Below are 26,263 nucleotides of genomic sequence, written 5' to 3'. Positions count from 1 at the left end.
TTCTGATTTATAAAACCATGCAGCGTAACACCCAAAGGGCTTCGTGTGAGGTATGAAGAAACGGGCTTGATTCTGCGCCATGATCCTAGGAGTAGTTTTGGAAAGATATTTGTCAAAGGTTGATTTTACTTAAACAACAATTAATAACAAATATTGTAAATTAAAAAAATTAAATTAATTAAGAATGAAATATAAATTAATATGGTTTTGTTTAGTTTTTGACTGTAAGTTCTTAGTTTCATATACTTTTTCTAAATAAAAAGTCCATTATAATTTTGAAATTCTTAATTTTTAATAAAATGATTTATTTATTTTTTAACAAATGTCTTATTGCAAAACCTAGTATAATATGCTCTACCATTAATCATGCAAGAAAAATTATTAGAAATCTTAACTCATCTATAAATATTTATTAGAAAAATCATATTAGACTTTGTTAAGGATTCCTCCACAAATATTTATTTTTAGCGATATTTAAATAGCATGACTCTTTTGTGTTCAAATTAATTGTTCATTTTGAAAATTCAATTTGGGAAACTAAACAATGTTGATTAATTTTTGGTCTGCTAGTAACCTTATTCATAAAAGAGATAAATGATAAAGAATAACAATAAAATATTTAAATGAACCTCTCCTGAATTATGTTAGATTGGTCTTAAATTTTTTGAAAATTTAGCCGTCGATGATATATTTGATGCAAATAAAAAAATTTTAGGACAAAATTAAAACAAATTAAAACTTAGGAATATTTTTAATTTTTTTGTCAAATTTTAAAGACAAAAAATATACTTTACACTTTCAATAATTATTTATCAGTTAAGTCAAGCCGATTTTAAATAAATTTCGTGCAAATCAATATTAGTGATTAATTTTTAAATGTGAACAAGTGGGAGAGAAAATGACATGTTTAGGTAGGATAGGAAATTTTAATCCCTCTAATATTAACAGGCTTTGGTGTAATTTTTAAAATTTAATTATAATTTTTTAAAAAGTTATTTAAGTGTTTATTAAAAAAAAAAACAATTTTTTTTATAATAAAAAACTTTTTAAAGGACCAATAATCTAGTTTTACTTCACCAATGGTAATTGATTATCTTCACAAAATAATTTTGTTGTAACTTGATTTATATATTAAGCAACATTGTGCACTTTCTTCTTAGTACAGAAGCATAATTATGCTGGAAAATATTATCTTAGACCTTATCAATTTCCGAATATGACAAGGAAAATGCAAGCCACTTAATAAGGACACAAGCAATAATTATAAGAAACAAAGACAAAAAGAAGTTTTAAAAAATTCAATTAATATAGTAATATTGCAAATTAAATATTAGTTTCCATTCCAAATTATTTTATATTTTTATTAGTATATATATAGTTTGTGGACCACCCAACTAACATATATAGGTGTATAACTGTATATATCAACAGTACATAATTAATTAATGGGTAAAATATATTTTTTAATTTTAAAATTTATTAAAATTTTTAAAAATATTTTTTAAATTTTATTTTGTTTTAATTTTATCCCAAAATAAATATATCCTTAACAATTAAATTTTTAAAAAATTTAGAATTAATCCAATAATAATACATAACAATTATCTCTGATAATTATTCTTATAAAATTGTTACTGAATTTGTTCTAATTTTTTAAAAAAAAAATTAGCCGTCAAAAATATATTTAATGCAAATAAAAAATTTAAAAAAAAATTACTATTTTCTCAAATTTTCTCATGAGAGTCAAACTGCCATGTGTCATATTATTACAGGTCCATCACTCTTAGCCACCATAGCCATGACTTTTCCCAAGCCATCACAAAGGACACCTATATATTAAGGTATATTCTAAAAGCAAGGAAGAAAAGCATAGGCAAATAAATCCATGAAAGGAACACTAAGATACTTGGCTGGAATTGCAGGGCCAAGTGGTTTTGGTTCAAATTCAACTGCTGAACAAGTCACTCATCAACAACATTCTTCTTCTTCTTCTTCCAATCTAACCGCTATTATAACTGGTAAGTCTTATATATTCATCCTTAATTAGTTACAATATTTATATTATAGAGTTTAACTAGGGAGTAGTCAATTTTTTTCCAGTTAATACCAATTAATTTTTTTAATTTTTAATTTTAGACTCTAACCTTTAAATCTTAGCCTTGTATGTGAAGTTTTCTGTCCAATTCTCCAGATTAGAGCATGTAAAGTGATCATATTATTAGGAGTTTGTTAATTAGCTCTATTTGATGATGTATAGTCTATGTAGTTAGGAATAGTTAATTATAATGTTAATTAACACCACTCATGCATTTTTCTATATAAAATTAAATAATTACTACTTTTAATTGTGAATCTTTTTTTATGTGTATGAAAGTTTTTTAATGAAGAATTATATTGGCCAAATTAAATTTAATGTTAATTCACCACCTAATTGATTGATGGATTTCCTTACAAGAAATTTCTATGTAGTTGGATTATTTTTTGGGCATTGATAAAGTTGAAGACAATAGTATTGCACGTGAGGGGTACCACTTAAGGTGGTCGTTTCTTTTTGGTCGCAACAAGATATGATTTTGTCTCTTTTGTGTTCTTCATCTTCTAAATTTAATTTCATTTGTTCACACTACACCTACTAGATCTCCCTATCTATGTTATTTAAATTTTATTTTATTTTAATCCAATTTTAGATATACAAGTAACACAACTCTATCTAAGAACAAAATAATAATAATGTGTGAGGGATTTCCCCCCTAGTATTTTATTTTTCTTAATTCCCATAATGAATAAGATCAATAACTTAATATATAATAAATAAGATTTTATTACTTGTTAAATAGGTATATTGCTTATGTTTTAAAATCAAATTATTAAAGGGGCAAGTTCTGGAATTGGAGCTGAAACAGCAAGAGTGTTAGCAAAGAGAGGAGTGAGAGTTGTAATTGCCGCAAGGGATACAAAGAAGGCTAAACAAGTCAAAGAGAAGATACAAAAAGAGATTCCAAATGCTAAGGTTGTGATTTTGGAAATTAATCTTAGCTCCTTTGCTTCTATACACTCATTTTGCTCCCACTTTATAGCTTTGGACCTTCCTCTTAATATTCTCATGTAAGTCTTTAATTTAATTTAGAGTAAAGTGATAAATAAAGTTTTTGAGAATTTATATTTCGGACAGATTAGTCTTTTAAGAAAAAAATTACTAATAAAGTCTTTTAGAATAATAGATGTGGATAGACTATCTTAAAATAAAAAAGAAGGTTTAATTACTCTACAAGTTTCTATAGTTTCATTGAATTTTCAATTAGGTTTCTATATATATATATTTTTTATAATTGGGTTCCTATACATTATTTTTTTTCAATTTAATCCCTGTTAATATTAAACGTCAAAAAAATGTTAGCAATTTATAAAATTACTTGTATACCTTTAAGGACCCAATTGAAAAGAAAAAAGTATAGATACCTAATTGAAAATTCAGTAAAACTATAAATATTCAATGAAAGATATTCCTATAATCCCTATAATCACAATAATTAAAGTAAAAAGTCTTAATTTAAAGTATAGGAATTTTTGATATTTTTTTCTTTAGTAACTAATCTGTTCGAAATATAAATTATTAGAAATTTATTTGTTATTTTACTTTTTAATTTAATGTATATATAAAATACTGTGAAAGAAAATGGAGATGAAATAATCATTGTTATAATGAATTAATTTAGCAGAAATAATGCTGGAATATTCTCTCAAAATCTTGAATTCTCTCAAGAGAAGATTGAAATGACATTTGCCACAAATTACATAGGTACCTTTATTTATTTATTTATTTATTTATTTAGTTAACCCGTTCCCTTTTTCAAAAATCACTCTTAAATCTATGTAAACATTTGTCTGGTAATATTTTTCATCATATGTAGCTTTAATTTAATAGTTCTTAATTGGCTTTAAATATGTATTTTTCATATTTTTAGTAGTAATTAATTATATTTAATTATGTTACTAAAATTGAAGATCTATTTTGTTTAATTTTCAGGACATTTTTTGTTGACCGAAATTCTATTAGAGAAAATGATAGAAACAGCAGAGAAGAGTGGCATTGAAGGAAGAATCATAAACGTTTCTTCTGTGATCCATAGCTGGGTGAAGAACAGAGATGCCTTTCATTTCAATGACATAATCAAAGGAACAAAGTACATACAAAAACCACTTAATTAATTATTAATTCTCTCCAAAAACTATAATAAAATAAAAATTTAATTAAGTTTAGTTTTTATACTTATCATTTTAATTTCTTTTTGGTTATACAAATGCAGGTATAATGGCACAAGGGCATATGCTCGGTCAAAATTGGCCAATATTCTACATGCAAAGGAAATAGCTAGGCAACTCAAGGTTAATTATTTAGAATGCAAAATAACCCAAAACTTTATTATATAAAATAATGCTCTAATCTTATATATGTATATAATAAAATTATTACATTAGTTCTTATAATTTTATCAAATTTTTAATAAAATTTTTATATTTTTTATTCTTTTTAATTAAGTCTTTACACTGCTTTTAATTTTATAATTAAGTCATTTTTAGTGTAAAAATTATTAGAGTTAAATGAATATTTCTCTGTAAATTGAAGATATCTACAATTAAGAACCTAACTAGATCTTTAATCACATATTTTTTTTTAGAAAAAGATTTGTTAATTTTAACGTTTTTGACATGAAAAGAACTTAATTACAAAATTAAAAATAATATAAAGATCCCAATTGAAAAGAAAAAAATATAATGATCTAATTAAAAATTTGATAAAATTATAAGGACTAATAAAGTAATTAAATCTATAATATAATAATTAACTATACTACGTGTATATCAAAAATCAACTGTCAAATTAATCCGTCGTATAGAATATAGGTTAAAATATAAAATATAAATTAAAAGTGTATAAAATAACATATATATTTATATATAAAGACATAATAACTGATTTAGTAGTTAATTTTTTTATATATACTTACATCTTTTAACAATAAAAATTTAAGGGAAATTGTAATATACTTTCAGGCAAGGAATGCAAGAGTAACTATTAATGCAGTGCATCCAGGTATAGTTAAGACAGGAATTATTAGAGGTCATCAAGGCTTATTAACGGGTGAGTCCAAAGTCTCATTAGAAATAGTTAATTAACTTTCTTTTATTAGTTAAAGCCTGAAATAATTACTAATTAAGAGTATGTTCAACTTTCATATGCAGATTCAATATTTTTCATTGGATCAAAGTTACTTAAATCGACATCACAGGTTTGTATTTGTAATAAGCAAAACATCTTGTTCTTAACAATTCTTATGTTTAACTAATAAACATGATATTTATTTTTTATTTTTTATTTTTATTTTCATCTTCCATGAAATAGCAAGCACAATAAACAATATAACTATTTTTGAGAAAATATTAAGTAAAAGTATAAATGCATTCAATGTCATCATAAGAATATATAGAGCATTATTTCCTAATATAATTTTTTTTTTTATTTTATACTTATTTTGAATGGTTTTATGGGCAGGGTGCATCAACTACTTGTTATGTTGCTCTGAGCAAAAAAACAGAAGGTATAAGTGGAAAATACTTTGCAGATTGTAATGAGAGCAAGTGCTCAAGACTTGCAAATGATGAATTAGAAGCTCAAAAACTATGGAACCAAACCCATGCCTTGTTACATAATTATTTTTGAATTATTATTATTACACATTAATTAATTATTATTCCTGCACATAGTAATGTATTCTATGTATATTAGACTATTATTCACTTGTGTTAAATAAATAAAAAAGGTCTAAAAAAGATTACCAGAAAGGGCTTTAATTTCCATGTAGTTCTACTTTAATTTATTGTATATTATACAAATAAGAGAGAATATATAACTAACATATTAGTTAATAACAAATCTTTAAATAGAGCTCAGATGTGAAAAAAAATAATTCTTTTTTTTTGTCGAATTAAAGACACAGAACAACAACAACAACAACAAAGCCTTGTCCCACTAAGTGGGGTTGGTTACATGAATCAAACGACGCCATTGTGCTCTGTCATGTATCATGTCTACAGAGAGACCGTTTACATGTAGATCTCATTTGACCACCTCATTGATGGTTTTTTTAGGTCTTCATCTGTCTTTTGCCCTTTGTCCATCTTCCATCTCATCCACCCTCCTGACTGGATGTTCTATCGGTCTTCTTCTAACATGTCCAAACTACTTGAGACGCGATTCAACCATCTTTTCCACAATGGGTGCTACTCCAACTCTCTCCCTTATATCTTCATTCCTTATTTTATCCAATCACGTATGACCACTCATCCATCTCAACATCTTCATCTCTGCCACACTCAGCTTATGTTCGTGCTCCCCTTTAGCCGCCCAACACTCCGTACCATACAGCATAACCGGTCTTATAGCGGTGCGATAGAATTTACCTTTAAGTTTTAAAGGCACTTTTTTGTCGCATATAAAACCAGATGCACTCCGCCATTTTGACCAACCTGCTTGGATCCTATGATTTACATCCTGTTCAATTTCTCCATTATCCTGTATGATGCACCCAAGATACTTAAAACTTTTAACTTTTCGTAGGATGTTTTCTCCAATCTTCACCTCTATATTGCAGTTTTCTCTTCTCAGACTGAACTTACATTCCATATATTCCGTCTTGTTACGGCTTATGCGCAGACCATACACTTCTAGAGCTTCTCTCCATAACTCCAACTTCTTATTTAGGTCTTCCTTTGACTCTCCCATAAGGACAATATCATCGGCAAAAAGTATAACATAAGAGAATATATACAAAGCTAGAATATCCAATTCTCCATTACATATAAACTATATGAAACTGAATACTGCTTCGGACTCTACTGAACAAGAACATGAACTTGATCTTCAATACACTGAACATCAATTTATCCTATGTGGGAGGAGAAATTATAGTAAATATAAAATCCCATTATATGCTTATGTCTCTATGATACTCATTCCCCATTCTCCATAAAAAATCCAATACTGAGGATCTATTCTTATTCTCTAATAATGTGATAAGATCATACAAGTCACCTATTTGTTCATGTATTCAAGATATATATACATACATACGTAGATATATCATTTGATATTTGACTATGTTATTAATCTTAGCTCTATCTCCTTCAACATCAAACAGAAAAGTCGGCCCTCTCAACAAAACCAAAAACTATATGAAATAGTATATATAGCATTTAACCATATAGATCATCATCTCCTTCAGCTGTAGCAGATGAGAAAGGGTCAGAGGCACCAGCAGCAGAAGTGGTATCAGTAGTCCTATCTGTGAACCGGAACTCTGATCCGAACCCGCGAGACTGTTGCAATGTCTGAGCAAACAGTTGGTATTTTCTGATGTCGGCGTCGCTGACACTCCTCCGAGCAAACTTCATGGACTCCTCAAAGTGTGATGGTTTTATCTCAGCCACTACATCAGTGTCTTCATTATCTTCTTCCATGGCTTCAGGGTTCTCTATTTTTCTTTTCTCCATCTCAATGTCCTATTGATTTCATCAACCATTCAAATAAATGATCAATCTTTGGAGCTTCTACCAAGGGCTAAAGAGTAATAAAGAAGAGATAACTGCCACTTTTTTTTTTCACCTGCAAAAGATCTCTTCGCTCGCAACATAGTACATCGCATATTCATAATTATTCCATAGTATTTAAAAGGGTCGCATATTCATAATTATTCCATAGCATTTAAAAGGGTGGAAACTCATATACAGTTGTCTTCGTGTGAAACAGATAATTGAGAACAATTAAATGATAATTTAATCAAACAAGTCAAATCATCTAACGATTTTCAACTATCAATTTCATATGAAAGACGTCCCCATCATTTAAAAGATTTGTTTCACTAGATATATGACTTGGACTTCAGAAAACTTATTGACATATCTAAGATCAAGAGCTTAGAACTTAGTATTTAAAAAAAGCAGCTAAATTAGTCATACCTTCTCAATATCTTCTCTAATGGCATACTTGCAAGCTCTTTGACAAATCTCAGTAATGTCTGCACCACTAAATCCATGTGTATAACGAGCAAGAGCCGAAAGATCGACGTCCTTCGAGATTGGTGACTTCCTCAAGCACGCCTTGAAGATCTGGAGACGTGAACTCTCATCCGGTAAAGGAATGTATATCAATTGGTCAAGACGTCCTGGCCGAAGCAATGCAGGGTCTATAATGTCAGGTCTGTTTGTTGCTCCAATGATGAACACTGTTTTCTTAACAGACATTCCATCCATCTCTGTTAGTAGTTGGTTCAACACTCTATCAGCACCGCCGGAATCCCCTCTTGAACTTCCTCGCTGCAGATCCGAAATGTCAAAGCCTTAGAAAAATAATTACTGGCAATTTGTGTTTAGTTTAAGAGTATATTCCCAATCTCTTCCCAACCAAAACCGGTAATCCCTCAGTATTCGAAAGTAACCAATTCGTTCCTTTCCTTAGTAGACAAGTTTGTTCCTACCATTAAAAAAGGACATATTAATCCTTGTCCATACATGTACTAGAGGACTCATACATCACAATCTTTTGAATGGAAAGGGACGAATTTGTCATTCTTGAATCACACGGGACAATGCAATCCTCTGGTGTTTTTGGTCAGGTGTGAGACTGTGGGTTTACCCTCAATTTGATTTATCAATTGATGTGTAGAATCTTTAGAACCTGGGTTGCAATAGAGTCGAGTTCATCAAAGAAAAGCACACATGGTGCAGACTGCCGGGCCTTGTCGAATATCTCGCGAACGTTTGCCTCACTTTCACCGAACCACATAGTAAGCAACTCAGGTCCCTTGACACTTATGAAGTTGGCCTGGCATTCATTTGCAATAGCTTTTGCAAGCAGGGTTTTGCCGCAGCCCGGAGGGCCATAGAAAAGAACACCTTTGGAAGGCGACATGCCAAATTTCTCAAACTTCTCAGGATGTTCCACCGGGTATTGAACGGTCTACAAGCAGCAAAAGAAATCTCTTATATCAATAAATTGTTGAAAAAATACCTAATATATAACACATTTAAGATTTAGAATATGAAATCAAGTTTCAACTTTCAAGTTTTTGCACCTCTTGAAGCTCCCTTTTAACATTCTCTAGACCTCCAATGTCATCCCAGGAAACATTTGGAACCTCCACAACCTACCACATAACAACAATTCATGTCATGGTTCATGTAAATAATTGCCACATTAAAGGTTAACATAATAATAACACGACATTTTCATTCAAATTTGCAACTGAAATAATCACAGAACTTCCTCAATACAAGGAATTGCAAGGAATAAAACATTAATATGCTAAATGTATTGAAGTATATATTTGCAAGAGTAGTGTTCTTCCTTTTCCAAAGTTTATGCAACCAAGAAAGATGAATCATGCTTAGAAGTTAGAATCATTCCTGTTAAGAATTCAGCGGGGGGAACTCACTGTTTCACGCAACGCAGACGGGTTTGAAGAAGTCAAAGCAGTTTGGAAGTGCTCATTGGTGACAGCCATGGAATTCAGAACCTCAGCATCTATTGATTCATCTTCCAAGTCAATCACATCCATCTTCTCTCTTATACACTGCAGCGCAGCCTCTGTGCATAGAGCAGCAAGATCTGCTCCTACATAACCATGAGTGTCCCTTGCAACTCTTTCAAGATCAACCTGAAAAAACAAAATAATTTAGAATTGTGAAGCATAACATATACCAGAGAAATTCTTGCAAGCTCTGGATCATATTTAATGCATGATCTAGAAACAAACACAACCACTCATTTTTAATTGTAATGTTTGAAAGTCATATGGGAAAATAAAGAATTATTGGTTGTGAATCTCACATTATCAGAAAGCTTCATGTTCTTAGTATGAATTCTAAGAACCTCCAACCTTCCAACTTCATCTGGTACACCGATATCAATTTCGCGATCAAACCTTCCAAACCTTCTCAAAGCAGGATCAATACTGTTGGGCCTATTTGTTGCTCCGATCACAATAACATGCGAACGGGTCTTGAGGCCATCCATTAGAGTCAAAAGTTGCGATACTATACGCCTCTCTACCTCACCATGTGTCTTTTCTCTTTTTGGAGCAATTGAATCCAATTCATCAATAAAAATGATAGAAGGGGAATTCTTTTCGGCTTCTTCAAATGCCTTCCTCAGATTGCTTTCACTTTCACCAGCCAGCTTCGACATGATTTCCGGTCCATTGATCAAAAAGAAGAACGCACCTGTCTCATTAGCAACTGCTTTTGCAATCAGAGTCTTCCCGGAACCTGGCGGTCCATAAAGCAAGATTCCTTTCGGGGGCTTAACACCGATCGATTTGAAGAGTTGCGGATGCCTGAGTGGAAGTTCTACGAGCTCACGAATTTGAGCCATTTGCTTCCTAACACCCCCAACATCATCATAGCCAACTTCATTTAGTCTCTCTTCATCCTCGCGTTTAATCGGCTCTCCCTCGCAGAAGATTTCAGTATCCGGTGCCACGACACAATATTCACCAGGATCAGTTTCTATCACCTTGAATTCAACACTTCGCATTCCGCCTCTAACAAGAAACAAGTCCCCTTTCCTCACAGGTCGGTACGACTCCATAAAATATGCTACGGAGTACAGAAGCACAATATAAGTCAATTCATTCAAAATTCATTATAAGTGAAAAAAATTTTGCATCCACACAAATCTAACCTATCTTGTAGTACAAACCCTAAGACACATGTTTCTAAGTTCCCCCAATTTCATGAAATCGACGGTTTCAATCATTGTACTTACGCTTTAGATATGCATCAAACAAGTTGCCGGTGACACCCTCAATAGTATCATCAATGGGAAGGATGTGAACTCGCTTCCCATACTTCACATCAGAACATTGATGAACAGAGACAACATCTCCAAGCCTAACCCTAAGATTAGATCTTACAACTTTGTTCATCCGAATTCTTGGCTCTTCGCACTGATCATCAGCAAGAACAATGCAAACAGTGTCCTTTCTCTTCTTCCCCTAAATATATTTCATCAAAACACATTCTTAGCAGCTAACTTCCTTCCATTACCATAACCTAAAAATGCTAGGTTCCTACGTACCTTAACCAGAACAGTATCCCCTCGGAAAAAATTGAGCTTTTCCATGGTATCAGGATGCAAAGTAACAACAGAATTATCATCATTGATTGATTCATCCACAACAAGCCGATTCGGAGACTTCTTTCGTTCTAATATCGCAGTTGAATAATCCTTCTTTTCACTTTTCCTGCACCAAACAACTACAAATCTGAACAATAGTTTACAAGTTCAAGTTCCTCACTTCAAATCATAACTGTAACATCTATATATTATGCATGTCAATTTTCCTCTTTATTATCTTAATTTCTAGTATCCTATTATCAACGCCACAATATTTCAGAGCTAGATCAAAAAGAATTATTGCTATCAGAAGTTCATTTTGCTATTCTATAAAATAAAGCTAGCAATAGAAACATAACTAAACCTGATTATCACATTGAATTAATAATAACAGTAGTATATAGAGAGAGAGAGAGAGAGATAAACTCACTGATCAGAAGAAGAGGATTGACCTTTAGCCATGAGGTTTATGAGAGATTATTCTTGGTATTTCAAAATCATACTCCAAGCTTACACTGTTTAGCAGCTTAGCTATATGCATATTTTTGTGCTGCGTGTTAATAGTTAATTCATAATTAATACATAATCTTCTTATCCGAGAGTTTGATAAACAATTATTTAAGTAAAGTTGATAGAGGAATATTATATAACCACTAAATGGCCAAATTTCTTTCCTGAAAATTCACTCATTCTTCTTCGATCAGTGTTGAAAGAATATTTTTAATTAAATTCGTCTTTAAATATTTTTAAATTAGTCAAGTTAATTTTTTTTATCATTTTTATTATTAATAATATCAAAACTTATTAATATGATATATTAAGTAATATCACATTAGTTAAAATAGACTACAACATATATTTAATAATCTTAGTCAATGAATAACATAATAAGTAATTAAATTAAATTAATTTCAAATTAAAAAAATTGAAACATTAACATTTTTTAATTTAAAATTGATTTAATATAATTTTATTAATTAATTATATTATCAATTAATTAAGATGGTTAAATATTTGATGTTCTGAGCAATAAAAATAACAGAAAAATTAATGTGACAAATTTAAAATCTTTAAAAGACATTTGATTTAAAAAAATTTTCAAAAATCAATTTAAAGAATAGGTGATCATTCAGAAACGAATTTGATTATTTACTCGTCGTATAAACTAATGAAATTTATTCATTTTTTAATATTTTGTTAATAAAAATATTTTTATATAAAATTTTAAATTTTAATAATATAAAAATAAATATTGATATAAAATATAATTAATATTAATAAAAAAAATTAGTCACTTAATATTTTATTTTAGAGATTTTTTTAAAATTGTTTAATATAATACATGTTAATATTTTAATAATCATATTTATATAAAAATATTTTATGTGAGTAGTCTTATTTTGTTAACTCAAATTTCATATAAGACAATATAAATTAAATTTAAGTAATTTTGCAAATAATATATATAATATAATATGTATGTACACACTACACACAATTTTGTTGAGTGGCAAGTGTCCCGTTAGAATAATTGAGAGCATGCACACGTGGGAAGAGAAGCTTTATTCATATTTGATATTCCTATTGTTTATTTATGCTTCGTGTAACACTTTGGCAGTGAACAGCACACAACACACAACACATTCTAGTTTCTCTGAAAATGACACAAACTGTTAAATGCTATTTGCTTAGGCAACTATTCAAACAAAAATGTTAAAAATATTTTTTTATGAAGAGTTTTATATTAAAAATATATTTTATTTATTTAATTACATTTTAAAAAAATATTTTTATAATATATCAAATTAAATTTTATAATTTATTATTTAATAATAAAAAAATATTTTTATATAAAAATAATTATAAAATCTTTATGATAGTATTTACCATTTGTTTATTGAAATTGGCAAAAGACTTTGATGGATTTATTTATTTTGAAGGTAAAATGTGAAAAATTTGTCACTCTTCTTTTGAAAACAAATGAAATAGAATAATTTTAAAAGTTCAAGTACACTATGAGAATTAAACTGAATAATCAAAAGAAAAATATTCTAGCGGGAGTACTCCTCATCTAGTGCTTCATGAGTTTGTTCACGTTCTGTTAGAGTTTAATTGTGCTACTTCTATAGTTACATATTTTTTTGTCTTTTCTTCGTCAAAGTCTTTTCCATCTTCTTTTACTTTTTTCTCTTAATTTCTTTCCCACTTAGTTTCCTAATTTTCATTTTCTCTCCCAATTTATTCCTCTTTTAATTCATTCTATTTTCTAATTCACTCATTCCATATATCTTATTTTTCTCTGGAATCATTAAATACCAATTCTGATTTTCTCTACACCATGAGAAATAAACCAAAGACTCAGAATCCTCATATAATTGATAGTGATTAGGAGGATGATTTGATCGTTTTAGCTTATGAAAATATTTCTGAAGGAATTCAAGCCTGTACACACGGAGCCTGTCCAAAAGAATTTTCTTAGATCAGATCTTTTCCGTAGGTACCATGGAAGGAGCTCTCTATGTAATATGGAATAAACCAGATTAGTTGAAAAATTCAAGAACCAGTTTCAATTTTTCTTCGAGAATGACTCTGATGTGACTCGAATTGAGAGGGGTTCGCCTTGGTTATTCAAGAGTTTTGTTATTCATGTTCGCAGATGGAAGCAGTCAATAAATATGGAGGATAATCACATCTCTTCTTTTCTTGTATGGGCACAACTTTGGGGATTGCCTGAACAATACAAAACGCTTGAGGTTGGCCGAAAATTAGGTGGGAAACTTGATCAAATTGAAGATGTTGCTCTATTTGAAGTTAGAGGCAAAGATACACGCATAGTGAAGTAGGGATGGCAATACCACCCGAACCTGCGGGTACCCACCCTGCCCCTACCCGCTCGGGGCGAGTTCTTGGGAGGGACGGGGCGGGGTCAGGTTTAGGTAATACCCGCTCCTACCCGCCCCACTATATATATAATATATATAATTTTAATATATAATATGTATAATATATGTAAAATAATTAGTAAATGATTAATAATATTGTATCATATTTAAATTTTTACTTTAATTTATGTTATGTATGTGATGATGGTTATATAAATTTTGAAATTTAATTTTATTTATTGAATTTTAATAATTATAGGGGCGGGTAGGAGCGGGGTGGGTACCCGCAAGTGCGGGTTAGGGTTCAACGTTTTACTACCCCCAGGTAAAAGCGGGGCAGGTTCCATGCGGGTTGTTGTACGACGGGGCGGGGTCGGTTAGAGCAAAAATCCGCCCCTACCCGCCCCGTTGCCACCCCTATAGTGAAGGCTAAAGTGGAACTGAACGGTGATAAAAGAGTGAGGGATACACTGAAATTGCTTGATCCTAATAAGAAAATGCTGGAAATTGGAGTACGCTATGAACGTATAGGTGTGTTCTGTACTTATTGTGCAAAATTGGGGTATGAATTTAAGAACTGTCAATTTTTTATTGATGATTCTGCCCAAAACAATATCAAGAAAGATAGAGTTGGTGAATGGCTTAAGGCAGATCAAGTCAGTAGGCGTTTAACTGAAAAGAGAACTTCCTTCAATCCTAACCAACCTCGGGATGGTTCTATTTCAGCTTAACCGAAGAAAAAATCTCCACCTCTTTGGCTTTTTGATAGTTTCTTAAAAATGAGTGTGCAAGATTATCAGAAAAAACAAAATAATGAAAAAATTGCTGCCAATTCGGGTTCTAGGTTAGAAAATGAGGGTGAATCAGAAAACACAGGTACGACTACTGATACTAATTCTTTTTCTAATGCTTTATTGGAGATATCCTATCCATGAATAATGTCCAACACAATAACAACGTCATATCCAAGCTTAAAAAGGAGAACAAAAAGCCAAACCTAAAACAACTTGCCAGAAAGTTTGTGATATATTTCAAACGGAGGAGTGGAGGTAATGGTACTGAAGATATTTCAAAAAAAATTTGTCTCAATGATATTGTCTCTGATGCTATGATAGTGGAGGATGCCAGCCTTTAAGTGGCACACAAAGAAATATGAAACTGCTCTTGTGGAATTGTCAGGGTTTGGGGAGACCCCTGACAATCCACAATCTTAAAGGGATTTGCAAATCCTACTCTCCCGAGATTGGTTTTATCTGTGAAACAAAAAAATAATTTCGACAAGTTGAAGGAAAACTAAGATCTTGTGGTTTCAAGGAATGATTTATTATGGATCCGGATGGATTATCAGCATGGTAGATTCTTCATTGCGGCATCCGTTCTGACAGCTGATTCTAATGATCCCTATGGTGTTCTAGGTGTTTATCTAAGTTCAAATGATAAATATAAAATGGCTCAGTTTGTTGAATTAACTTCAGTCACCCAACAATTCGATGGTAAGGTTGTGTTAATGGGTGATTTTAATGTCATTTCTAAACAATTGGAGAAAGCAGGTGGGGTGCTAAATCTCCTTCTATTGAAACCTTTAACATTTTTATTGATGATAATTTCCTGATTGATATTGGTATGGTCGGAAGACCATTCACTTGGTCAAATAGACGGAGGGGTGATGAGTTGATACAGGAAAGACTGGACCGATTCCTGGTAGGAATTGATTGGCAGCAACTCTATCCCAATGCAACGGTTCTTAGACTGTCATAATCAAGATCGGATCACTCCCCTCTTCTCTTAGACTCTAATTCAATAACTGAGAGATATAAATGCCGATTCAAATTCCAAGAAAGATGGTGTTCCAATGATGAAATAAGGCAGATTGTTAGAGAGGTTTGGCACGAACAGATTGATGGTTCAGCCATGTATATTCTAGCTCAAAAAATAAAGCGTTGTCGGCATAAGATTGTTAGATGGCAGCAAGAACACATATCTATCTAATTCAAAGGTGGAGATTGATTTACTACAGTCTGAATTAGAGGAACTTCGTTTAGCAGGAATTCATGGAGGCGACATCATTTTAGAAATAGAGGACAAATTTGAAAAAGCATTACAAAATGAGGAATCTTATTGGAAAGATAAGTCTAGAGTCAAATGGCTCAAATCCGGTGATCAGAATACAGCTTTCTTCCATTAGAAATTTAGAAATCGAACCTGAAGGAATAGAATTTGGCAACTAACTGGCAGTGATGGTGAAGTGGCTACTTCAAATGCTGGTATTGCTTCTGTGGCTGAATCTTATTTCAAGGAAATCTTTTCCTCCACTTGTCATGAGAACCCTGAACCTCTATTTACTGATTTTGAACCTAAGGTTACAGCTCACATGAACCGTAGGCTTCAAAGACCAGTGACCATGGAGGAAGTAAAACATGCAACATTTAGCATTCATCCTCAAAGTGCTCCAGGAGATGATGGTATGACAGCAAAATTTTTTCAAAACTTCTAGAACATACTTAGTGGTGATGTGTTTCGAGCAGTTAAGAGCTTCTTTTCAGGGGGCAGAATTTTGAAAGGTTTTAACTACACTCAGATCTGTCTTATTCCCAAGATTTCTTATGCTAAAGATATGACTCAGGTAAGACCAATAAGCATATCTTCAGTCTTTTACAAGATTATCTCCAAAGTATTTGTACATAGACTTCAGGTTATGATGAATAGACTAATTAGCCCTACGCAGAGTGCTTTTATTAAAGATAGATTAATCTCTGATAATATCCTAATTGCTCACGAGTGTATGCATTACTTGAAGAACAAAAAAGGGGACTCAAAAATGAAATGACGCTAAAATTAGATATGAGTAAGGCATATGATAGGGTGTAATGACACTTTCTTTGGTTTATATTGGAGAAGTTTGGTTTTGACTCCCGGTGGATCATGTAGATTCGAGAATTAGTGACAACTGTTTCTTATTCTTTTATTGTGGAAGGACAAGCTTATGGTTTCTTCAAACCAAATAGAGGTATTCGACAAAGAGATCCTCTATCTCTCTATCTTTTTCTTTTCTGTGCAGAAGGTCTCTCCTTCTTGCTACACATGGCAGAACAAAACAGAATAATTCAGGGTCTTCAGATACATAGGCGATGTCCCAAGGTCAACCACCTCCTCTTTGCTGATGATTCCATCTTATTCTGTAAGGCTAATCCTGAAGCATGTTCAAATATCATGCATTTATTGAATTCTTATGAAAGCATCAGTGGCCAGAGGGTAAATCTTAATAAATCTGCTGTATTCTTTAGCCACAACACTCCCTCCACTACTCGTACTCTACTGGCTAACTCTATGAATATTAATCATATTGGGGCTTAGGATAAATACCTTGGTTTGCCTTCTACAGTCTCTAAATCGAAAAAGACTTCTTTTAGTATGATCAAAGAAAAGGTTTGGAAAAGAATCCAAGGGTGGAAGCGCAATCTTCTATCATCAGGTGGTAGACATGTATTGTTTAAGGCAGTGAGAGAAACTATTTCTATTTATACATTGTCTTGCTTCAAGTTGCCTGATGGTTTAATTTCGGAAATTCACTCTCTACTTTCTCAGTTCTGGTGGGGACAAAAAGGTTTTGAAAGGCAGATGGCTTGGATTACCTGGGACACTATGACTCGCCCACGAAAAGAAGGAGGCCTTGGATTTAAAGATCTCAGAATCCAAAATCTGGCGCTTTTAGTCAAATAGTTTTGGCGACTCATAACACAGCCTACTTCCTTATTATCTAAAATCCTAAAAGGTAAATACTTTAGCAATAGTAATGCTATAACGGCAGAAATTGGAGTCTTACCTTCTTGGGGATGGAGAAGCATACTGGAAGGCCGAAAGATTGTTGAAAAAGATCTTAATTGGGCTGTGAGTACTAGAGAGAATATCCGAACCTTTGAGGATCCTTGGCTGCCTTCTCCGTATCCTTTAATGATTTCTGACATGCCAAATAGACAGGCTATTTCTGAATTGGTTCCAAGAGTTAAAGATCTAATTACTGAAGATAGAACTTGGAATCAGTATCTCATTCAAGAATTATTTTCCCAAGACGTTGCAAACAGGATTTTGTCAGTTAAAATTCAGCAACGTATGGACAAATTGCAATGGGATTTGAACAAATCCAAGTAATATGATACAACTTCAGGTTACAGAATTGGCTATTTATTTTACCATCCACCTCTGGAACTTTGCCCTAATTATATGCAGCAGAAAAAGCCGTGGATTGATCTATGGAAGTTGAACTTGCCTCACAAAATTAAGCTATTTATCTGAAAATCTCTCCATGGCCGGCTTCCGGTGCTTGCTCAGATTTATCACCGCATCCCATCTATATCACCAACATGCCCTGCTGTCATAAAACAACAGAAGCAGTCACTCATTGTTTGATTGATTACTCTAGAATTAAAGATGTATGGTCTCAGAGTTATCTTCATGACTGTCTTCCCCCTCAGAGTCCTAACAACTTTTGGACATGGTGGACTGCATCAACAGAGATACTTAACCCGTTGAAGAATGCTTACCGTAATCCTCAATTGCTTGCCATAATTTGCTGGAACTGCTGAAAAGCTCGCAACTAGTTGATTTTTGAAGGTTCTACTTCAATGCCGTCTGCCATTCTAGCAAGCTCTGTCAAGTTGCTCCGTGAAATCCAAAGAACTCCTAGTTTAGGTCGTCATCTCCATGAGGCAAGCTCTTAGTTGCATTCAATTTGATTTATCATTCTTTCTTCTTTAAGATTTTTCTTCGTTTTTCGACCACGCACCGTTGGATGAATACCTTCAGTGTAGTGTTTTTGGGAAATTCTCACCTTTTATTATGTTGTCCTACTTTTGGACATCTTTGTATTTCATTTTTTAATAATTAATGAAATATAACCTACTATCTTTGGAGAAAAAAAGGTACACTATGAGAATTATATTGCTCATACTAATTGTATTCACTGAATTTTAATGTATTTTAAAGAAAAAGTCTCGGGGCCAGCAATTTTATTGAATTCTGGCCAGCATGTAACCAGCAGAGAAAGGTGAGTCATTAGATGAAATCTCACACCAATCGCACACCATTAAATCATCATTGATGGCTATTTAATGGCTACCAATCACAAAAGTTGTTGGTCCCCTAGCATTGCTCTATTTTAAATATTACAATTTCTTCTTTATAAAAATCAAAAGTCTTTAACAAAAAATATTGAATATCTTTGACATTAAGGATTTAAAAATTTTCTTTCTAAATTAACTTATAACTTATTTTTCTCTATTAAAATTAACTTGACATAAAATATAATATAATTTTCCATGAGATCTCATTACTTTTGATTTTTACCAAGAAAAAAAAACTCTTATCTTCTTATCAGGCTAGGCCTGTTTTTAAATTTTCACGGCCCAATTTTCTGAAACCAGACTAAAAAAAAAAAAAATCTTCTTCTCCGAAAATTGACCTAAAAATAAAAATAAAATTTTTAGTTTTCCAGCTGAAAGAAGCAGGTTGTGAAATTGATATTTGATTGTGTGAATTGAATTGTTTGATAGGGAAGATGATCATAAAAAAGGGTGAGATTGAGAAGGTGAATTGGAAGAATTTGAGTTACAGTGAATTTGTGGAGAGATTCATGCAAAAAAACCAACCTTTGTTGCTCAATGGATTCTCGGAACATCACAATTGGAGAGCTTCAGTTGATTGGGTCACCCCTCTTGGCCACCCCAATTTTCAATTTTTCTCCACAAATTTTGGGGATTCCAAAGTTCAGGTACATTATCCATTGCTTCTCTTGTTCAGTGCAATGTTATCAAATTCAAACCCTTGAGCTAATATAAGGTGCCCAATTTTATTTAATTGTTTACTTTACAGTTGATTCAAGTTTTATCTAAGTTTGTGGAGTTTAGGTGAACTTTTGAATTTGATTACCTTGATTATTAAATGATTAGTTGATTGTAATTGGATAGCAAGAGGAGTTTGTGTTGGTACTTGGGAATATGTAATGTTGTGCTTTCTTTTTTGTGTTTTTTTGGGAATTTTAGTTTTTGTTGGATGTAATATAGTAAGGACAAAGGATGATTGTAATAAAAATGGAATGAATTTGATTCCTAAAGGTAAAAATGGTGAATGGCTATATAATCTTTTGTGCTTTGTTTTGTTGTTTGAGATTTGGTTTCTTAGATATGGTTGATTATTGATTAGTTATTATGGATGATTATAATCAAATGGTCTGAATTGGATTCCTTAAAGTGAAAAAAAAAAAGGGTTGGTGAATAGCAATAATGAGTCAATTTGTTTGTGCTTGTCCAAGGGAAGGTTGCAGATTGTGACACAATCCCATGTTGGTTTGTTGAAACTATGCTGCTGATATGTGGTCTCATGGACATTAATGATCTCTGGATACTCTCAAAATGGTCAAGAGAATGATGCCATCATCATGTATCTGCAAATTCTGCAATTGGGACATTTACCAGACCAGTTAACCTTTGGAAGCATACTCAAGGCTTGCTCTATTGCAGGTGATATAACTTTAGGTTGGCAACTGCATGGCCATGTAATCAAATTAGGATTTGGTTATCATCTGATTGCACAAAATGCTCTTATTGCAATGTATACAAAATTTGGACAAATTGATCACGCCTCAGATGTGTTTACTACAATCTCTACAAAGGATTTGATTTCTTGGGGTTCCATGATTACAGGGTTTACCCAATTCGGTAATGAGATAGATGCTTTATATCTTTTCAGAGACATGCTCAGGCAGGGTTCCAATCAGCCAAATGAATTTATATTTGGCAGTGTTTTCAGTGCTTGCAGCAGCCTGCTAGAGCCAGAATTCGGAAGGCAAATACATGGAGTATGTACTAAATTTGGTTTAGGGAGGAATACTTTTGCTGGATGTTTGCTCTCAGATATGTATGCAAATTTTGGATTCTTACCTTCAGCAAAACTTGCATTTTATCATATTGAAAGCCCTGATTTAGTGTCATGGAATGCAATTATTGCAGCATTTGCTGACAGTGTTGATGCTAATGAATCCATATATTTTTTCTGTCAGATGATGGATTCGAGATTGGTCCCAGATAGCATTACATTCCTCTCCTTACTTTCTGCTTGTGGGAGCTCGATGGCACTCAACCAAGGCAAGCAAATTCATTCCTACGTTATCAAACTAGGATTCGATAAGCATGCACCTGTTTGCAACTCTTTGCTAACCATGTACACAAAGTGTTCAGATCTACAAGATGCATTTAATGTTTTTGAAGATATAAGCGAGAATGCCAATTTAGTCTCGTGGAATGCAATTCTTTCAGCTTGCTTGCAGCACAAACAAGCAGGAGAGTCTTTCAGATTGTTTTAACTAATGAGTTCTTCTGCAAATAGACCTGACAATATCACCATAATGAACTTATTAGGAACTTGCGCAGAATTAGCTTCATTGGAAGCCGGGAATCAAGTCCATTGCCTTAGTGTTAAAAGTGGACTTGTGCTAGATGTTTCTGTTTGCAATGGATTGATTGACATGTATGCAAAGTGTGGATCACTTAAATCTGCTCAAAATGTTTTTGATTCAACTCTCAACCGAAATGTTATCTCGTGGAGTAGTTTGATTGTTGGTTATGCACAATTTGGGCTTGCACATGAAGCACTTAATCTCTTCAGAAGAATGAGAAAGTTTGGTATTCACCCTAATGAGGTCACATATCTCGGGGTTCTCACCGCATGCAGTCACATTGGATTGGTGGAGGAAGGATGGCACCTATATAAAACCATGCAAGTCGAACTAGGTGTTCCACCAAGAAGAGAGCACTTCTCATGCATGGTTGATTTGCTTGCTCGAGCTGGATGCTTGAATGAAGCAGAGACTTTTATCATGAAAACAGGATTTGACCCCGATATTACTACGTGGAAAACTCTCCTATCTGCTTGCAAAACTCATGGTAATGTTGACATTGCGAAGCGAGCTGCTGAAAATATACTAAAGCTTGATCCTTCCAGCTCTGCTGCAATGGTGTTACTTTGCAATATTCATGCTTCTGGCGGAAACTGGGAAGATGTTGCCAAACTAAGGAGCTTGATGAAACAAACGGGTATACCAAAGGTTCCTGGTCAGAGTTGGATAGAAGTCAAGGATAAGATCCATGTGTTCTTCTCAGATGATACATCACATCCTCAAAGGGAAAAAATATACACAATGCTTGAAGAGTTATGGTTGCAGATGTTGGATGATGGTTATGATAGTTGCAAATGGTTAGGCATTGACATTTAGTGAGGAAGTTAGTTGGAAGGTTTCGTCGAAGCTATGCTTTTTTTTGGTTCCCGATTGAACAACCTGCATCCAATTCCTTATACTAAGAACCCAACTAACCTATCCCAAACCGGGACTACTGATTAAGGGACCAAGGCACTTACAATATTGACCAATCCCGTGTTGGTTTATTGAAACTATGCTGTTGATATGTGACAGATAGGGTGAGTTAAGCTCCACTTAAACAAGGTATGCATCAGTTGTTGGGATTGATGATATGCAGTATGCCTCTAAGTTATATCTTGTTTAATGCCATATATCACTTTGGGCTAAATAAGATTGTTGGATATAATATATGACAATGAATTATATGTTAATCAATGTAAGTTATTAAAATTTTTGTTGGAGAAATTCTTATTTCTTTTGTATAGGAAAAATCATCTCTTCTATTATTCTCTTTTAGTGCCCTTTATTCTCTTTTTTCTTCTATCTCTCTTCTTTATATTAAATGGTCAATATTACTTATTACTTTATGGAGTAAAAATTTCTTACTGTAGTAAAAGCTAAGAATGCATTTGTATATAAGGATATAATTGACAATATAATGATAAATTTAAAATAAAAAATGACATTGTGGAACAAAAAATAAGGTATCGTATTTAATGAATGAGGGAGTATAAAATTAAAATTATGTTAATCAATTGGATTCTCACCAAACACTCAACTGCTATTTACTTCCTTCAAGACACTACTCTTATTAAATTAAATCCTCATCAATCATCACACACTATATGATAATTAGGTTAAGATTTTGTCAAATTAATTTCTTCTTTACAAGTGCATGACTTCTAGTTCTAGTTACTCGCCCCCAACCAAAACAATGTCATGAAACATTACCCTTATATTGCTAAATCTTATAATTACCATAACCCTCTAGGCATCATCATCACATGGTGTATGAAACAAATGGTCATAATAATTTCTTGCACCAAAACCATGATTATCACAATCTTAATCTTGATCATCTTTTGTGCTGTGTTGATTAATGGTGCCAATGTAAAAAAATCAAGTTCCTCTATAGGCACCAAAGGGCAATGGCAACTTCTACTTCACAATTCTGGTGTGGTCAGCATGCACATGGCATTGACCAATCGGAACACGGTTATAATGTTTGACCAAACCGGAGCCGGCCAATCAGGTTACAAATTAAGAAAACGCTACAATGGAACATGGTGCACCACAAGTCACAATGATCTTGTGGATCCTACATGCTATGCACACTCAGTAGAGTATGACATTGCTGCTAACAAAGTTAGGCCTTTGAGGCTTGACACTGATACATGGTCTTCCTCTGGTTCATTTCTTAGCAATGGAACACTATTGCAAACTGGTGGATATGGCAATGGAGCTAAAAGCATAAGATTCTGTAGACCCTGTGATGGTGGTGGAGGAAAGAATCTTACATGTGGGTGGATTCAATCAAAGAAGACCCTTTTTGATGAACGGTGGTATGCTTCTAGTAAAAAACTCGCAGAACATGACAGAGTTGTTGTTGTTGGTGGAAGAAACGTATTCACATATGAATTTGTACCAAAAATTAATCATGAAGAAAAATCTTTTGCTCTTCCATTCTTGCACCAAACCAATGACAAAAATTCAGGAGGGGACAATCTCTATCCTTTTCTTCATTTATCATCTGATGGGAACTTGTTCATTTTCGCAAACCGTGATTCGATCCTGCTCAACGCGAGAAGGAACTGGGTGATCAAGACATTCCCTCGGATCCCTGGACACGGATCAAGAAACTATCCAAGTTCAGGCTCATCTGTGATGCTACCTTTACATCATAAGCACAAGTTCCAAAAGGTGGAAGTTATGGTATGTGGTGGTTCTACTACTGGGGCATTCAGGGCTGCTAACAAGGGCATGTTCCTAGAAGGCTTAAGATCATGTGGGAGAATGGTAATTACAGGTGAGAGTTAGCATTTCAAGTGTAAATAATTTGGTCTGATATTGGTTAAGATGCGGTGTGTGACATTTTTATGGTTTATCATTTAATTTGTTAATTTAGAAATTTTCAGAATTATCTTTTAGTGGATTGTATGAGTAGTAGCATATATCTGTTTCCCCATGATTCTATTAATTTGACTTGAGTCAAAATAAAAATTACTTAACTTGTGGTTGGAACATGGAGTACATGCCGCAACCGCGCCTCCTCCATGACATGCTGATTCTCCCAACTGGCCAAATTTTGATCATCAATGGAGCAAAACATGGTTGTGCAGGGTTTGACAATGCAAGAAATGCTTCTCTTGAACCATACCCCCCAAAAAGATACTTGGGAAAAGGTTCAACCCTTCTTCCTGATGGAAGGGTCTTGGTTGGTGGTGGCAACCCTCATCCAAGGTATTACTTTTTAAAATTTATAAAACTTGCAATGAGATCTCAACCATTAAGAAGTGAAAATTTTAATATAAAAATGTGTCTTTTATTATCATTTTCACTATTATTATTAAAGAATGGTGAAGGGAGGCCTTGGAGCAATGACCGAGTTGTCTCCGTGTGACCTGAAGGTCACGGGTTCAGATGTGGAATAAGCCACCGATATAATTATTTAGGCTGCCTACATTGCGCCCTTTTGGTGCGGCTCCTCCCCAGATCCTGCATTAACGCGGGATGCTTATGCACCAAACTATTAACGCGCTAGAGTATAATTCCTATGATTATTCAGATGATTATTATTCATAACAGGTACATATTTCGCAATGTGGCATACCCAACAGAATTGAGACTCCAAGCATTTGTTCCACACTACATGGACAAGAGGTACCATAACAAGAGGCCTATGAACTTAACCATAGAATATGGTAATCAAATTGGGTACGGTAAAGAGTTTAGAGTGAAGTTTATGGTGGTTAAGAAGGGGCAAATTAGTAATAATACTGTAACGTTCAGTGAATGCAATTTTGGAAGCACCACCATCATCTTTTGTTGCACCTTCTGGTTACTACTTGCTCACTGTTGTTAATGCTGGAATTCCAAGCATTTCTCAATGGATTAGGTTCACACATAATGGTTAGTTGATTCATTTAATATACAATTTAGGAGTACTAATTACTTGGGAGTTTTCTCATATACAAAATGTCTAATGATAATGCTTATTATTATTATATTATAGATAATAAAATTGTTTCCAACCATTTATTTGAGCGTTAACAATTTAATTATGAACAATGTTATTACAACTTATTTTTGGGTTAGATCAAATTGACTTCTCTGTTATGAGATGTGATATGAAATTTAATTGGTTTAAGTCAAAATTTCAAACGTTCATTTAATAATAATAATAATAATTTTCATGATTGCATGCAATGTATATATTAAATACATATCGATGATCATTGATAATAACAAGACATTAGGATTTGAATTAAAGTTTAAACGTGTGATATATTCTGTTAATTGATTGACAGAAAAATTCGTTTCAATTCCAACAAGCTTTTTAGTATATTCCAAACTAATAACTAAAATTTATATTTGAGAGATAAATTAAATATAAGAGGCTTATGTGTGCTTTAAGCTGCTTCAATAATCAATAAGAGGCTTATGTCTTTTTTTCGTTTTTGGCAGAGTTTTCTTTTTAGATATGATTTGAAGAGAAGAGTTTTTTTTAAGAGGCTTATGTCTTTTTTTCGTTTTTGGCAGAAAGTTTTCTTTTTGGATATGATTTAAAGAGAAGAATTTTTTCAAGAGCAGCTCTAAAGGAGGCCAAATACATTAACCAAACATTTATCTTAACATAAACCTCTATTGCCAATGAGTTTTAGCTCACACGACATTCTACTCAAACAAAATCCATAATTCCTAAATATTTTTTTCTGATTCTATGTGTTTGTGTTTTTCTGGTTTTTTCTTTTCTTGATTTCATCTCCCATTTTTCTTGTTTTTGAGGATCTATTTACT

The 26,263-nt window shown here is 32.8% G+C and overlaps 2 protein-coding genes and 2 pseudogenes across 5 annotated transcripts; 3 read left to right on the top strand and 1 right to left on the bottom strand.

Moving 5' to 3' along the window:
- The first annotated feature begins 1,856 nt into the window (after nt 1–1,856).
- Nucleotides 1,857–5,844, top strand: LOC107608033 (short-chain dehydrogenase TIC 32 B, chloroplastic). 2 transcript variants are annotated; one of them, XM_016309925.3, is made up of 8 exons: nt 1,857–2,018; nt 2,874–3,105; nt 3,720–3,799; nt 4,028–4,184; nt 4,308–4,386; nt 5,056–5,143; nt 5,245–5,291; nt 5,555–5,844. In XM_016309925.3, exons 1-8 carry the CDS (start codon nt 1,886–1,888, stop codon nt 5,720–5,722), a joined length of 984 nt encoding a protein of 327 aa, XP_016165411.2. In that variant the 5' UTR covers nt 1,857–1,885; the 3' UTR covers nt 5,723–5,844. The 2 variants fall into 2 exon arrangements, with proteins under 2 accessions (XP_016165411.2, XP_016165410.2); XM_016309924.3 differs by having other exon boundaries at nt 1,864–2,018; nt 3,717–3,799.
- Nucleotides 5,845–7,024: 1,180 nt separating this feature from the next.
- LOC107609217 (cell division cycle protein 48 homolog) lies at nt 7,025–11,881 on the bottom strand. Its single transcript, XM_016311089.3, has 9 exons — nt 11,604–11,881; nt 11,135–11,300; nt 10,823–11,051; nt 9,887–10,653; nt 9,492–9,713; nt 9,132–9,203; nt 8,735–9,016; nt 8,017–8,373; nt 7,025–7,560 (listed from the first exon to the last, which is right to left on the bottom strand). The coding sequence occupies exons 1-9, from the start codon at nt 11,633–11,635 to the stop codon at nt 7,255–7,257; spliced, it is 2,433 nt and encodes an 810-aa protein (XP_016166575.1). The 5' UTR covers nt 11,636–11,881; the 3' UTR covers nt 7,025–7,254.
- A 7,803-nt stretch (nt 11,882–19,684) lies between these two features.
- Nucleotides 19,685–22,705, top strand: LOC107609434 (pentatricopeptide repeat-containing protein At3g53360, mitochondrial pseudogene; annotated as a pseudogene). The gene is made up of 2 exons (XR_015892267.1): nt 19,685–19,822; nt 20,368–22,705. The product of XR_015892267.1 is annotated as a pentatricopeptide repeat-containing protein At3g53360, mitochondrial pseudogene (transcript).
- Nucleotides 19,702–25,499, top strand: LOC107606402 (aldehyde oxidase GLOX-like; annotated as a pseudogene). Its single transcript, XR_015892268.1, has 4 exons — nt 19,702–19,822; nt 23,371–24,291; nt 24,455–24,706; nt 25,052–25,499. The product of XR_015892268.1 is annotated as an aldehyde oxidase GLOX-like (transcript).
- Nucleotides 25,500–26,263: the final 764 nt, after the last annotated feature.

This window comes from Arachis ipaensis, chromosome B7, assembly GCF_059453495.1.
Source record: "Arachis ipaensis isolate K30076 ecotype BB chromosome B7, ASM5945349v1, whole genome shotgun sequence".
Lineage (NCBI taxonomy): Eukaryota > Viridiplantae > Streptophyta > Magnoliopsida > Fabales > Fabaceae > Arachis > Arachis ipaensis.
The sequence above is the reverse complement of the archived record's forward strand: the minus strand, read 5'-3'. Positions and strand labels throughout refer to the sequence as shown.

Excerpts from the sequence above, each read along its gene's own strand:
- LOC107609217 (XM_016311089.3), bottom strand. The coding sequence starts at position 11,635 with ATGGCTAAAGGTCAATCCTCTTCTTCTGATCA. Across the intron at positions 9,204-9,491 it reads CGTCTGCGTTGCGTGAAACA|GTTGTGGAGGTTCCAAATGT; the intron begins GTGAGTTCCCCC and ends GTTATGTGGTAG. Across the intron at positions 8,374-8,734 it reads TCGACTCTATTGCAACCCAG|CGAGGAAGTTCAAGAGGGGA; the intron begins GTTCTAAAGATT and ends TCGGATCTGCAG.
- LOC107608033 (XM_016309924.3), top strand. The coding sequence starts at position 1,886 with ATGAAAGGAACACTAAGATACTTGGCTGGAATTGCAGGGCCAAGTGGT. Across the intron at positions 4,185-4,307 it reads GACATAATCAAAGGAACAAA|GTATAATGGCACAAGGGCAT; the intron begins GTACATACAAAA and ends ATACAAATGCAG. Across the intron at positions 5,144-5,244 it reads TCATCAAGGCTTATTAACGG|ATTCAATATTTTTCATTGGA; the intron begins GTGAGTCCAAAG and ends TTTCATATGCAG.